This window comes from Condylura cristata, unplaced genomic scaffold (assembly GCF_000260355.1).
Source record: "Condylura cristata isolate star-nosed mole 26May11 unplaced genomic scaffold, ConCri1.0 scaffold00034, whole genome shotgun sequence".
Taxonomy (NCBI): domain Eukaryota; kingdom Metazoa; phylum Chordata; class Mammalia; order Eulipotyphla; family Talpidae; genus Condylura; species Condylura cristata.
In genome coordinates, this window is record NW_004567135.1 from 3,903,182 (window position 1) to 3,918,314 (window position 15,133).

General features: G+C 45.0%; 1 protein-coding gene across 1 annotated transcript; it reads right to left on the reverse strand.

Moving 5' to 3' along the window:
* Positions 1-1,142: 1,142 nt before the first annotated feature.
* NEUROD4 (neuronal differentiation 4) lies at positions 1,143-7,979 on the reverse strand. Its single transcript, XM_004692660.2, has 2 exons — positions 7,967-7,979; positions 1,143-2,144 (listed from the first exon to the last, which is right to left on the reverse strand). The coding sequence occupies exon 2, from the start codon at positions 2,133-2,135 to the stop codon at positions 1,143-1,145; it is 993 nt and encodes a 330-aa protein (XP_004692717.1). The 5' UTR covers positions 2,136-2,144; positions 7,967-7,979.
* Positions 7,980-15,133: the final 7,154 nt, after the last annotated feature.

The window sequence follows — 15,133 nt, forward strand, 5'->3', positions numbered from 1 at the left end:
GGAAGAGAGAACAATTAATGGGACTTGATATATGTTGGAAACTTCAAGCTTGATCAATGAATTGATTGGTTCTTGTGCTTCTAGGAAATATAAATACGTGGACAGAGCTTTAAGCATGTTTACTTTAACCAAGTAAAAATTATCTTGCCAAAGACACCCTCATGGATCTCCTCATGGCAGGTATGAAGTCCAGAGAGTCCCTGGACCATAGTTAACGTAGGCTGTAGCCGTGTATTGCTGTTGAATGTGACCTGGGTTATTTGCTGATTCCCACTCCAGTGCCTGACCTTCATCAGAAATTCCGAGTCCTCTGGTTATGGAGGACATGAAATGATCTAGATGACTTTTCTAAGTCTCATTGGTCCCAAGAGTCTGAAGTTTTGATGACTTGTGTGTCTCAGTTCGAATACTGAAACAATTGCTTCTGAAATGCTATCAAGATCAACTTGGTATGAGAACTCTATTAGCGTTCTCCAACTCCAAGGAAGATGTCTTCACCACCAGCTCACCAAGAAATCGAAATCTCTTCAAGAACGTGCTTTGTTATTCACAGTGACGGCAAAGTTCAAGTTTCAGTCTCTGGAGGCTATTTGTAGATAGAGCGAAGGAGTCCTGTCAGGGGGTCCCAGCCGACTTTGCGTCCAGTGACCTGGTAGCTGCACCCTGCAGTCCTTTGGCAGTCCCATTCCATACAGTGTCCATGTCTTCTCACTGCTCAATTCTTTCTCTTTCAAAATATTTGTAGGCCTGATATCAAATGCTATAGAATTTTAAAACTGTAAGGGCATTTCGAAATCTTCTAAACTTAAAACAACTGCCTCATTTGGTCATGAAACAGAGGCCAAAATGGAAAATTAATTGGCATAGATCATTCAGTGAGTTTTTGGCACCACCAGAATAGGACCCAGGGCTTCTGTTCTTTTGATACGTGACTGTAAACAATCATATAAGTGAAATAAGGGCCTTAATAAAAGAATCAATCCAACTTGAGAGGTTGGTGAGAAAAGAGGATGGCAGATGTCGGAGGGACTGTTGTATTTGATGTCTATCCCTAAGGGCCACTTCCGGTCATTTCGTTCCAGCTCAATCACTTGAGCTACGGGATACTCCAGATCATCTCTGAGATGCTGATACTCACTGCCCTAATCAGTGAAGATTGTATTGAGTTGGGCGCCGAGGCCAGGGTGGGGGTAAGAGTCATAGGACATATCGAGGGGAACATCATAGTGGGGAGCACCCACCTGAAAGGGGGTTGAATGTAGGTGTCCTGAGCTGAGGCTGGCAGAAGGATAGTGCGGGACGAAGCCGTACGATTTATCCAGATCGGGAGAGCCATCTTGCTTCAAGGAAAAGTTCCCACTGATACTCAGAGGTGGAGTCAGTGGGCCCTCATAAGGGGGGGTTCTGCAGTCAGGGGGGTGGCTGCCAAAGGAGGGGTCGCCCAAGCCCTTGAACACTGGGGGCTTGAGGTTAATAAGATGTGTTTCCATGTGGCCGTAGGGCGGGCTGGGCAGCCCGGGAGACTGATAGTTGAAGTCATGGACGGAGATGGCAGAGCCACAAAGGGACGTGTCCTCGCGCTTCTCCAGGAGCACAGCCTGCGGGCCCAGCTGCAGGCACCCGGCCACCAGGTTGCTTGTGGGCTGGGAGAGCCCTTTACAGAGCATCTCCACGAAGCCCTTCCCTTCGGGGGTCTGGCCCGTCTCCAGGACCTCTGACAGAGCCCAAATGTAGTTCCTGGCCAGCCTAAGTGTCTCTATCTTGGAGAGCTTCTGGGTCTTGGAGTACCATGGCACCACCCTCCGCAGGTCGTCCAGCGCATCGTTCAGCCCGTGCATTCGTGTCCGCTCCCTGGCATTGGCCTTGACCCTTCGGGCTCTAAATCGTTCCAGGCGAGCTTTGGTCATTTTCTTTTTCTTGGGACCCCGTCTCTTGGGCTTCTCCCCATCCTCTTCCTCCTCGTCTTCCTCCTCTATGCTGTCGTGCTCTTCGGCTAAGCTGCCAAGCACCCCGTAAGCAGCGGGTCTTCTCTCCTCCTCCTTCATCTCATTCTGAGAACCCAGACCTTTGTCCACCCAGGATGGTGTGCTGGCCACTTCCGACATCTCCTTGGGCTTCACGTAAGTCTTTGTCATTTCCAGATCCTGGGGAAGGAGAGAGCAGTGATCAATGCCTGGGATTGTTTGGCTCGATCTAAACCTGAACATTCTTTTTACAGCTTGGAGACAGAACACAGAATTGCACTGGGATTCAAGACAGAATTGCCTAGTCCACACCTGCCATTCCACGTAAAATTAGGTTTCAATATATGACAGCTGTGTAACAATTACAGTTACCACCGGACTAAAAAGTAGATTAAACATTGTTTTTGTCATTCTAAGTTGCTTTACTGCACATGAGTCCCTCAATCTCTTTCCATTTCACTGTAAATAACATCCTCTATTTTCTTGTGGCTGAATATTACCACCTCTTGATGGAGAACTGTTTTCACTGCTCATGCATTTCTTATCAAAATATGGCAAAAGTTAAAATTACAACCAGATCCCTATGAAGCATATTCAAATTATTTTAGAGAAACTATTAGAAATTACCCTTCATTAAACTTTAAAATACTGGCACAGATGCTGAACTTAACAGAACTTAGTGAATGCAGACATGAGTAAGGACTATTCAGACACACAGAAGTAATCTAACCAACTACTGTTTAATCAAAATTTTCTATGAAATTTAAAAATCAGAGAAGACTGGTAGACTGGTGACCTCATAAGCATCTTTTCATTCAATTCTGGAAGGCAGAATTATTTTGAGACTTGTTGAACAAGTTTTTTTGGCATACAATTTACCAAATAAAAGCACTTGATAAATTCTATTGGGTCATCCCAGTTTACCAGCTAATCTTTGAAATTTCCAACCTTCCATCATCTCTCTGTATATCAGGAAGGGGAACACATGATAGATGCTTTTATTTTATCCTTGACACTTGAGCCTAAAATCAATGACTGCAGGGATTAGTACATAGCTTTTAAAATCATAAATATATTATTTGATTTGTTTCTAGTAATCTGAGCTTGTTTTCCTTGTAACCTCATTTACCTCCTATAAATAATTAATTCTACTGCCTTGCAAAAAACAGCCTAGACTTCATGTTAATCAGCACGGAAATCATGTCAGCTTGACTTACTCACTTAATAAGTCTTCCTGGGTAAGCAGCTTTATTGAAAACACACATTGGAACCTATTGGTCAGCTTGCTGCCCAGGCCAAGTCAGAAAATCCCACTTTTAATATGGATGATGGAGCTTGTGTGCTGAGCTCTCTTCTAACTCGGGCAGATATCCAGAGGGAGGGTGAGGACCTAATTAACTTTCCGTTAAAGTAACACAGACCTTTCAGAGACAGGTGCACTTTGAGGCCAAAGAGGATGGAGTGAGCTTTGGAAGCCGCGTGTTCATTAGATTATAATAATATTTGTATTGCCTTATAGCAGACCTTTGAAAGAAATAAGAGCTCCTCATTTTATAGCTGAGGTCACAGTGGGTCAGGTGGATTAAGTGATGGAAAGACAGAGACATAGTCCTGGTAGAGCAGGATATAAATTCTGATTCCAAGTACTAGATTTTCTGTCTGTTTTTTTTCTTCCTTTATTCTTCTATCACAGTTATAGGAAGAGTCCCTTTGACTCCAGGAGAAGTGGATGAGTGGAGGTTAGTCAACCAACACCAGCCATCATCCCAAAGGAAGCTAGTTTACATGTTCTCTGAGTTCTTTTAACTCTCATATTCCAAGATTTCTCCCTCTTCTAATTTATTCATGATTACTTCAATCCTTGTACCCACCCTTCCTTCTCTTACTCTGTCCTTTCTCCATTTTTCTATCTTGTCTTTCTGTCCTCTCCTCTGCCTTATCAGCAGCCATTATCACTGTGTCACGCGTACATGTAGAGGTTAGAAGGAAGATGCAAGAGAAAGAGTCTCTCACATTGCCCTTGAAACTGAATTTGACCTTTTTTTTTTTTTATCATCCAATTGCTGCACCTCTGGATTCTAGCCACATTTGGTCAAACCTCCCTTCCATCAAGAAGTGGGATTAGGAGGACAAGAGAGACTACCCTTTGCCTTTAATAAAATTTGATGGTTTCTGTAAGTGTCAATGAGAAGCTTTCAAACCAAGTTGTCAGCAGCTATGAGGCAAAAGAACCTTCTGGCTTTTCTTAAAACAGTGAAGTCAAGTTTTATATTCTTTTACCAACCATGGAAAGGATAGAAATGTTTCCAATTTAAGCTCCTCTTTTCCCATAGACTTTGGTCCATTCGCTCTAAGAGAACTTCATAGAACACCACAGTGTGGTTTCAGAAGCATGGAACCTGGAATACTGCAACATCAGTCTCAACTCCTTTTATTCCTGCTTGCTGCGCTCAAACATGTAGATGGTCTCTGAGCTTCTATTTCCTCTTTGGTACGGTAGAGTTAACAAATTCGATGTGTTTTTGTTTGTTTGTTTTTTAAGATTTATTTATTTGTGCATACAGAACTGGGGCACAGGCCAGAGGCTCAGGGGCAGTGAGAGGCTTCACCAGAGACAGAGCGGGGAGCAGAACAGACAGATAGATGAAGTACACTGCTGAGGGGAGCAGCGGGCGGGTCAGGAGAGGTCTGCCGCGCCATGTGGTCACCTCAGGGTTAGGTGGGGATCGAACTCATGCGGAAGCGGCTTTAGATTCTCAGTGCTGTGCTTTAACCCGCTGCGCCACCAGGGAGGGCCTAATTCAATGTGGTTTTATGGAAAAATTAAAATATGAGAACGGTTTTCGTGAACTTTTAATACTTTAAAACATTAACTGTCAATTTATTTACTTTTGTTTTTTCTTGGGTTTTTTCCTACAATCCACTTATACATGCTTGCTTATTCAAAAGTTAAAAGCATTTCTTGGAGGGAAATAGTGAAAGTAATTGTATTAACAACTTTTCCTTCTAACCATCTGGATGGGATTCTCTGATTGGCTCAGAAGATCATCTAGTAGCCTATATTTTTTTCCATTGTGAAAAAGACCATGGTGAGATCACCTGAATTCCAATTTCAGCTCAATTACTTACTACTTTTTTGTTCTGAGGAAAGTTTTATAACTTGTCTGTGCCTCAGTTTCCTCTGCTTTAATGTCATCATCATCATCAGCAGCATCAGCATCATCATCATCTTACCTCATAGGGTTATTGTGGCATAAAATGAACTACTATGCTCAAAGACTTGGATTAATCCCATATATGTTTTTACCATAAACATCATAGATGTGCTAAGTATTATTGTGCCTGAAATTCACCATGAGTTTTTCTGGCCACCTGGACAAAATACAGATAATTACAATCTGTGCTAACTATTAATTTTATACCCAAAATCCCAACATTTCTATCTCGACACCCACTTCAAGAAATTCCCTGATAAACTTCCTCCCTCAGCCTATTTAATGAAATTAAATATCAGCACTTCTAAACTGCTGCAAGGGGTAAGAAAAAGAGCCCCCGCCCCAGTCACTGGACTGATGAAAACTCCTCCTCCATATTCAACAAGGAAGTTGCCTTTCATTTTTGTTATCATTGAAACATAGTTATTGGCCAGACACTTGGTCACATAAAATTTCAGGTTCATAAAGTTGCCAATGAAATACAGATAAACTGTAACACTTGGACACTTTTCCTTGTCTCATTGACTAAATAATATTAAGGATATAACTTTCCTACCAGAATCAAGTGTCAAAGCTCTGAGAGGAAAAATATAGTATCTCGTGAATACAAAGGAATAGAAATTAGAACTTCTCAAAGACTTTCCTTTAACTTTTTCCAATTAAATATCTTCTCTGAGTCAATAAGGTTAGCAGAAAAATATCCAATTTTAGATTTGGTAATGGGGAAAAAAAAATGTCTGGTGCAGTTCTGAGTTTTGATCAAGGAAACCAAGATGGTTCTCCCCATCCTGGCATCTGACGGCTGTGGCTTAGCCTTTCACAGAGTTAGTTCAGAGGTATAAGGAAAGAAGCATAAACCTGGAACCTTCTTCCTTCACTGACTTGTTAAGTAAGCACAGAAAAATTACTTCTCCCCTTAGAGCAAAATGGAGCCAATGTTTTTGTCTATCCTATTCAGGCTATAAGTGTTCGTGAAAGGCACGGTACTAAGGCAAGCACAGTGCCACGTAAGGTCGCCATGCCAATGGGAACATTGGCAATGGTTTGGTAGCAGCCTTATGGGACAGTCCTCAGCACCACTTCACAAGGCATTGTTATACGTCGTTTTGTTTTTCTAATTTTTAAACTCTTTTCTCATTATGAATTTGCCTATATTTGCCTATATAATTTGGGCTTATATTTTACTCCTCCACACGTGTCCATTCACTCTCCAGCAAACCTCCTGTGCCCAATTCATTGAAAGAAAGAACTCCTCTCAAAATACACAGGGTCAATCCCAGTATCACACAAAATAATGAATATTAGAGGCAGAATCCAGCCTCTACCCCAACCATTCTAATAAATACTATAAACCAAATCGGTTTAGTCCTTGAGCTTGATATTTGAATTTCCTTCTGTATCTACACAATATAATGAATTTTCCTTTCTTTAGGAGCTTTTGTGAAATGTCAAGAGTAGCCATCTCTCAAACTAAAAGTATTTTCTCACTATTTAAAAAAATTAGACTAGTTCTGGCAAAACATTTGCGTAGGCAATGATTATGAATCCCCAATACCTTCAATATTGGGCCTGGGATCCCTGGACATTACTACTTCAGGAGCTGTCCTTGAGTTTATCCTACACATGACCAATTTTTGGTCATTATGGGAAAATTTCAATTGCCTGAATGTTTGTGTTAATTAGATCATGTTTTTCCTCATAAAGCCGAGTGTGCTTTCTCCTCCTCCTCATCCCGTGACTAAATCCTAAACATCACAAGAAGGGGCCTAGCCAGCCCAGTGCCTAGGGAACCTAAGGACCAAACAGACTGAAGCCTTGCTCAGTAGCCAGGAAAGTCACGGAAAATGGTGAAGATGTTTAGAAGTTGCAGAAAGAAACAGACTACTGGCTGGTGTGTGTTCTTCCTCAACAAGCTTCACCCTCTTCCACTTTCCCTCTTGATTAGGACCTGTACACACACACACACACACACACACACACCTAATCCCACATAGTCACGTCACACTGAGATTGCAAAGTAACTTTGCAGACAGGAATTACTCAGTCCTTTCGCTCCCATCTGTCTTCCTCAGCAGTCATCGCTGGCCCCTCTGGCAAAAAAATGCGGGAAGCATTTTACCATTATTAGCATTTTTCTGAATACATCTTTGGTGGGAGAATGATAAGTGAGATGCCAAAGAGGTGAAAATAAACATGGAGACCTATCTAAAGTTCTCCCACCTAAAGGGCTGAAGAAAAGAAAAACCTCCTCTATGTCGCCCAAGTCTCTAAAGATTTATAGTGGATCAAGAGTAACAATAATGAAAATGCCCATGACTTTCCAGGGTCTTCTCTTATTTCTTGCTCTATATTCGTTTTCCATCCGCCCCTGCATTTTCCAACGAGCCTGAAAACCGTGTGAACAGAGTGGTGGGTGGGTTTTGTTCTTCCATCCCAAGTGCTAGGCCACTTTAGAACACCAGTTAAACTCTTTGGCTGTTTTCTTCCCCTGCGTTAATGAAACAGAAAGGTGGTTTTGAAAACCGAGGGTGCCTGATTTGCCATTTCTGTTTCATAATATGATTGAGGGTATCTGAGCTTCACTGTGGGTGTCAGGTACTCTGGGAATCAGTGGACTATTGGAAGTTCCATGTCTGTTCCTGCGTGGTCTCTCTCTGCTTCTGCCCGAGTCCCTAAATCTCATCCCTTCTCGTTTAGCCCAGAAAAGACCAACCTCACACAACTGCCCCTGCAGTTCTGGGGAAGTGCCCGCGGGAGCTAGTCTTGGCTCCCCGGTGCCCTGCTCACCTCTCTCAGCGGCAGCTCCTGGCGTGAGCTCTGTGGATCTGTGTCCTGGAGGAGAATCAGGGAAGCAAAGCCCCCTGCACGTCCAGACCACAGAAGGACGCGCACGAAGCTTCCCCTGCTCAGCGCGGCCACTGCCTCTTAGGAATGCCAGGTCTGGCTTCTTTGCTACTTGTTCTACTTCTTCCCTGGAATTCTCCTCAGCGAGCCTCGGTGCTGACGCCTGCCTGGCAGCTGCTTGGTGGACTTCAGTCCCTCCTCTCCGGGTTAGCTCCCCACGGGGCGGCTTTCAGGACCACGGCCCCTGGGCAGCTCCTGCGCTCTGGAGGAAGCTGGCTGCGCGGCACTTTTGACGGCTCTCCCAGCTGACCCGGGAGGAGGGGGGTCCCCCAAGCCTAACCCCGCCCCGGCCCAGCTGAAAGGCACGCCTCCTTCTCAGGCTCCGCTGGCCTGGGCCAGCTTGGCCATTCATTTGCTTGTTTAAATAAAAATAGAGGCTGGGAGAAGGCGTCTGTGGAGAAGGAGTCTGTGGAGGGAAAGCCGCTGCAGCGGTACGTGAAGAAAAAGAGGAGGAGAAATCCTTGAGGTGAAAAAGTTCAGAAATGGGAAGGCCTGGGAGTGGGCAGAGTGAGGAAGGAGGATTGGAGAAAGGCCTGGGGAGAGACAGCTAAGAGGGCCAATACAAACGCCGCCCATGTCTGGGAGAATCAAATGGCGAGAAGATCCGCGGAGGCTTAGCATCGCTGAGGGGTGAACTCCCCCCCTCCCCCCGCCCCCTCTGCTGCCCTTGGCTTCAGTCAGAACCCCGAAAGCGGAAAGAGGATTCTTCTGCTTCTGCTTTTCAAATGTCATCTAATTCTCACTGAAAACCCTCTTGTTTTATTGTGAATACTTCCTAATCAAATTGCACCGACAAATCATTGATTTGAATGCGGCATCACTTGGGGAGCAGAGCTTCACAGCCTGGTGTGGCCCAGGGCTCCCTGCCACCCAGAGCCTCTGTCAGGTCTTCCCTCACTGCCTGGGCTCCACCCCAACCCTTAATTTTAATTAATGACCGAAAACTATATCTGTATTGGCAGTACTGTTCTTTCAACTTTTCTGTTTGTTTAAAACATTGGGGTGCACGGGGGAATTAGTAGTGGGGATTTTACAGGGACGACACCTGACAGAAGGAAGCAGTCATTGCACAAAAAGAAAGAATGATGTGAAATATATATAAAGTTAACACATAAAATGTAAGGGAGCAAACAAATAGAATTTTTATTTTATTTTTTTAGATTTTATTTTATTCATGCATACAGAACTGGGGTACAGGCCAGAGGAGCAGGGGCAGTGAGAAGCTTCACCAGGGACAGAGTGGGGAGCAGAACAGGCAGATGGACAAAGCACACTGCTGAGGGGAGCAGCGGGCGGGTCAGGAGAAGTCTGCGGTGCCATGTGGTCACCTCCGGGGCAGCCGGGATCGAACTCGTGCTGAAGTGGCTTTAGCTCCTTAGTGTTGTGCTTTAACCTGCTGCGCCACCAGGGAGGGCCTTTATTTTTATTTTAATTCTTCATATTACAAATGAGACCCACTACTGTTTTTCAAAAGTATATCATGGAGCATCCAGGTAGAAAATATCCGCTTGTGTGGTAATGAACTTGAAAGAAAAGACTTATCACGTAATTCCTAAAATTCCTGTGGCCTTATAAAGTGGTGTTAAGTTGCTACTGAGAAAATAGAAAACTACACCTGAAAATATTGCCTGAAACTCTACGGCTAGCCTTTATAACAGAGTCCTGCACTTGGCTGTCAAGTTGTGAAGGATTTTCATTTTTAGAGATTGCAGAATTTGGAATACTATCTTGTGTGAAACTTGTCCAAGTTCAAATAAGTACTGTGAAAGAGTGCACAATCTTCTAGTGACCCCAAGAGGGAAAAGAAGGGGGCTTGGAGAAAGCAACTGACTGATTTCCACAAAGTCAACTTCATTTTTTTATCCGTTTCTGTATCTGTAAAATGACCTGATGATTTTTTTTCCCTCATCAGTAGCGAGATAGAATTCTGAGTCTAGTATCAACTTCTTTTTGATGTTGATGGAAGGATATTCCCCAAACTTTCTGAAAAATTACTACTTCTACCACCGATGTGACACACAGGTGCACGTCTCCCTTCTGTACACAGCAGAAGGGAGATGCGGAAGGTGATGACAGGGGATAATTTTATCACCAATACAGCTGCAGGGAATAGCTTCCCTTGGAAAGTTAATTTCCGAAACATCTGACACGAACGATGTGACTCTTGCTCTACACCAAAAAAATTAAAGTCAACATTTTAAAAACTTTCATAGGGAGCGTTTTTACCATCAGCAAACCTTTAAGCTCTTACTAATCTGTGTGCCCCTACTCAGGAAGTAACCGGCTCAGCAAAATAAAGTATTTGCAGAGTAATAAAATAGCGCGTTAGAAACAGTGAATTTCTGAAAGCCAAGTCAGAATCCACTCGTCAGCCTGAGGAGATTTTCATCTATGCCAAAATCTGTGTTTCACGTAGTAGAGGCGCAGTGAGCACTTCCAGCGAGGAGTGCGACTGCCCTGACGCCCGCCCACAGCAGGGGAGACTTGCCCGGGGCTGGGGATGGTGTCCTGCCTGCGAAATATTCGGGCAAGCCGGAGCGACGGATTTGCAGAAAGGTGAACATAACTGAGACAAAGCCGCGCGTGTGGGCGGAGCATCCTGCGGGCTCCTGGCGTCCTCTGACAGATGTAAGGGCCGGGACACAATAGGATTAGCCCGCAGAACGTGCGCGAAGAGAAGGCAGACTTAGCAGGCAGCTAAGCAGGACTCGGGATTTCCTCAGCGGTGCCCTTTACAGGGGAGAGGCGAATCTGTGTCTGGGGTCACCTCGCCGGGACTCCTCATGCTTGTAGTTGGCTGCTCAGCCCGGAGAGGACCGGAAGGGGCTGGAGGCGCGAGCCTCGGCGCAGAAAAAGGTGGCAGCTGACTGCAGGACATTTGCATCCATCCTCCTCCCCTACATGGGGTCTGGGCCAGAGGGCCAGCCCCCAGCCCTTCCCTCTTTCTCGGCTGCTTTTTGTGAGGCTCTGAGCTAACCTGTTAGAACCATCTGCTGGGTGGGGGAGATACAACCAGCACTCAGTTGCCAGCCCACGGGCCTGACGCCAGGGAGCCATTGAAGGAGGCGGGAGGGCGGCAACAGGCAGATTTATGGGCAGCAGTCTGTTCTCCCACACCCCCAGAGCCCCACTGCGGGGGGACAGCTTGATAATCCATCAACCCCACTAATGAATTAATTAGTATTCCCAGTAATCCTGACCCCTAAAGGAAACCAGCCTGGGGGCCCCGAAGGGGGCCAGAAACTGCCTTCTTCAACCAGACACTTGAGACCCAAGACCACGGCTGGCTGACGCCAGGCCCCAGGGTGCTAAGCTGTGAGCCACAGACCCTGCTGTTAGCAATCCCCAGATGTCCCTCCTTCTCACCTTCCCTGGGGAACCCCCTGGCTTTTGCTGAATTAAAACCAATATCACCAACAAATGGACTCCAGAGTCATAAGTCAGGGACTATGGAGACCCGATTAGTGAACTCCCAGGACAGCCAGAATTAAGGTTGTCCATGTATTGATTTATGATGAAACTTAAGCAGACCTAAATCTGCTCTGCTGGATTAGTGTGTTTGGGGGTGAGGTAAGGATGGGGGGTAAAGGAAGCACCCTTCCTGACCTCAGTGCTCTGGGAGGGACGTGATGCCAGGTCAAGACATCGCGAAATTTTCACAATTGTGAAAAGAGCTGAAACAAAGTGCTTGTGACTTGACTGTCTCCTGAATAAACACTGGAGTGAAGCAGAGAGTTCTGAGCTGCTGAGTTTTGAACAGTCTGGAGAGGCTGGCACCTGACATTCAAAGTCTTGTTCTTTTGCAAAACTCTGTGGTGCAGGGAGCTGAAAACAAAAACAAAACAAGCAAACTACACTTGGGAATAAGGAAACCTGCGTTCTAGACCCTTGTCTGCCGCAAACCGTGTCACATAGTGAGCGGCCGGAGCCCTCTGGACCTCACATCGTCATCGGTGATCAGGATGGCTATGGTCTCTAGCTCCTTCAAGCTCCAGCATTCAAAGCTGCTGACATAGTTAAATGCTACAGGGTCCCTCCCGGAAGGTGCTTTAGACTAGTTTGATTGCTGTTTGACTAACACCTATGCGATCAAATATATGCAATGTGAGGTCTTAGATTTGCATAATTAATTACAAAGTGGGTCTAGAAGCTAGGTCATAGGCCGGGGAGCCTTCTCTCCGCCCAGTTTCCTGCTCTTTTTTGGGAAAGATGCTTAACTCCACCTTCTCCCACCTCATTCGTTCAAGAACTGTGCCTTTGAGCTTCCACAGGGCAATCAAGACCATCCGATTCAGCTACAGAAAACTACCTGAGTTTGCGAAAATTTGTTGGGAAACTTCTGCATCTTTGGAAGTTCTAGACCATTTATCTCCAGCATACTTGTCTGCATTTGCTATACTCAATTCCTGAGAGTAAAGTCCGCTGGGATTCAGCTGAATCCTAACAACCCATTAACTACCCACATGACTTCAGGCAAGGTCTGTCTCTGAGCTGAAGTTTCTTCAACTGTCAGTTGACGGCAATAATACTTATCCTAAACACTTGCTCTGAAGTGTAATGGGGGTCCCTGGGAGAAGGGGGGTTCCGGCTTCCCTGCCCCACCCAAAGGAGGGTGGAGCTGAGCAGGGAGGGTGGAATCTGAAGAGGAAACTGAGGAGGAAAAAGCAGGATGAAGAGCAGGAAGGAGGCCCGAGGGAGACGTGTGAAGAAGCGGCTGGTTTCTGGTCCTGCAAGAGTTGAAACAGACGTGGCTGAGAGACCCGTGGGGAGGTGACTACGGCAACATTTTGTCTTGATTTTGCTCTTTTCCTCCCAGACCTATCTGACCATTTCTGACCATTTTCTCTGGGTCCCTGCTGGAAGGTGCTTTAGACCTGTGGTGGGCTTTCAGGCCCTGCTTTGGGCCAGTCCCATTTGGCCGGACTTTTACCCACGAGGAGATGGGGGGCTTTGGGTGTTTTGATTTAGAAATGCTATTCTTTGTCTTCTCTGTATTGCACACTCATTGTACTAAAGTCGTTTCCATTAAAGGACTTACATGTTTTGTCTTGATGCAGCGGATGGCAGAACCTATTTAGAGCAGAAAGGTTTGGGGTTCGGGGTGCCCTCTCCTCGCCCTGGAACAGGACACATCAAACTTGCGCTAAGGAAACCATAAAGTTACCTTAAGAACACAAAGTACCTTGTGCAGAATCTGTCACTTAGCAAATGCTCACTTAATATACGGTTTGTTATTTTGTCTAAATATTTAAGTCTGATTTTTCATTACTTAGAAAGTTTAAATTTAAATTAGAAATTTTAAAAGTGGTATCCGAATCTACTTATGAATGGAGGTTCTGTTTCCTCTTTTATAGGAAAGACTACATAACATTCATTTATCCAGCAAATGTGTTTTATGCACACAGAAATACACTAAATACTGTGCAAAATTCTCGGACTACAGACTTAAATGGCTTTTCAGAGTTAAATGAACCAAATTCCAGTATAATGGCAGAGGCAGAAAAACAAATTATACAAATGTGTAATTAAAAAACTATATTTCTGTGTCTTTGTAGAATAATTACATGTGTGCCTATGAAGCAGAATTCATTGTGTTTTTTTTTTTTTGGATAATGAAAAGGTACATTATGAATATGTTAAACAGACAACAGCTTAGCTGAATAACGGAAAACTGTTTAATTAGCCAGAGCTGCTCTCCATATCCTAACAAGAAGTGTACTTTATGAATTCACATGCTCTGGGGAGAAAAGGTAGAAAAAATGTAGAAATACGAGGCTAATATAACATGCCTAAGCTTTTAAGTGTAGACATGGACCTTCAGTAATATGTGCACTTTCAAATGTCACACACAGCCTGGTAACAGGATAGCTCAGGACAAAATAAAATAGACTGAGTTCAAGCAGTTATCGAAGGATAAGCTATGATCAAGGAATAAGTTATTTTGTTTAATCACTTAGGTCTGATTTTTCATTACTTAGAAGTTTGAAATTTAAATTCAAAACTGAATGTTCTTTTTGCACAAGTATAATGTGTTCACCTAGAACTTGTGAAAGTAAACTTGGTATTAAAATAGGCGATGTTTACTCTGATTGCTTCACGCAGCCAAACTGACTTCCGGGAAGGACCTTCCAGATCCTCACCAACCTAGAACTGGGGTGTAGGGAAGAGGACTCTCTTACAGGGCGCCTTGCTGCACCCCGCTGATGCAGCCTCACATGCTCAGATCCAGCAGCACTTTCCTGTCTCAGGAGCAAAGTTCAGGTTGAATTTAAGAAATGTCACTTCTGATTCTTCAGTCCTGAGAAGTCTCTTATGTGGAGGAAGTGAGGGTTTCTGAAGACCTCACCTTAACCTCTTCCACTGGAAGAAATGAACAAAGCCAAGTCTTCTGGGGGTTCCGAGCTCAGCACCGCCCTGGCGCCAAGGTCCCACCATATTGTCTGTGGTCTCCGTCACACCTCACGGTCTGAGTGCAGGTAACTGTCGTGACCCTTTCCTCCAGACGCTGCTCCCTGAGTGCTGTGGGAGGGAAGCTAAAGTAAAGCGACCGACAGCTGTCTTTTCAGTGTGTCTGCTGGGAAGACACAGCCTCTCTGGTTCTCTGCTGCCTGTGGTGTGTTCTGGGCTCTCGTCTTTTCCCCATAACACACTGGTCTGAGATGCAGTTTCAGGAGATACTTTTCACCTCTGTGACCTGAAAGGCAACGTGAGGCAGGTGTCTTGGTTCCTGAATGCCCAGACAACAGGAAAAATGCTCCGCTCGTCTGGTCTTCCCTGAGCCCTGCTCTAGCCTGAGTCTCACGCTCTGAGCCCGTGTGAGTCTGCGCAGAAGGAGTCACTGCAGTGAGCCAAGCAGAACGTTGACAGGGAAACCATCAGGGCGCCAGAAGCTTCCAGATACCACCAGCCTGTGCTCGTCTTCCAACAGTGTTTCCTGCTTTCCCACGTATTTCAAGGGAGCAAAAATGCCAAAAGAAGCCAGCAAACATCCTCATCACCTAGTTTTCAGACTCCGACATCCTGCTTTTATGATAAATGCTTTTTTTTTTT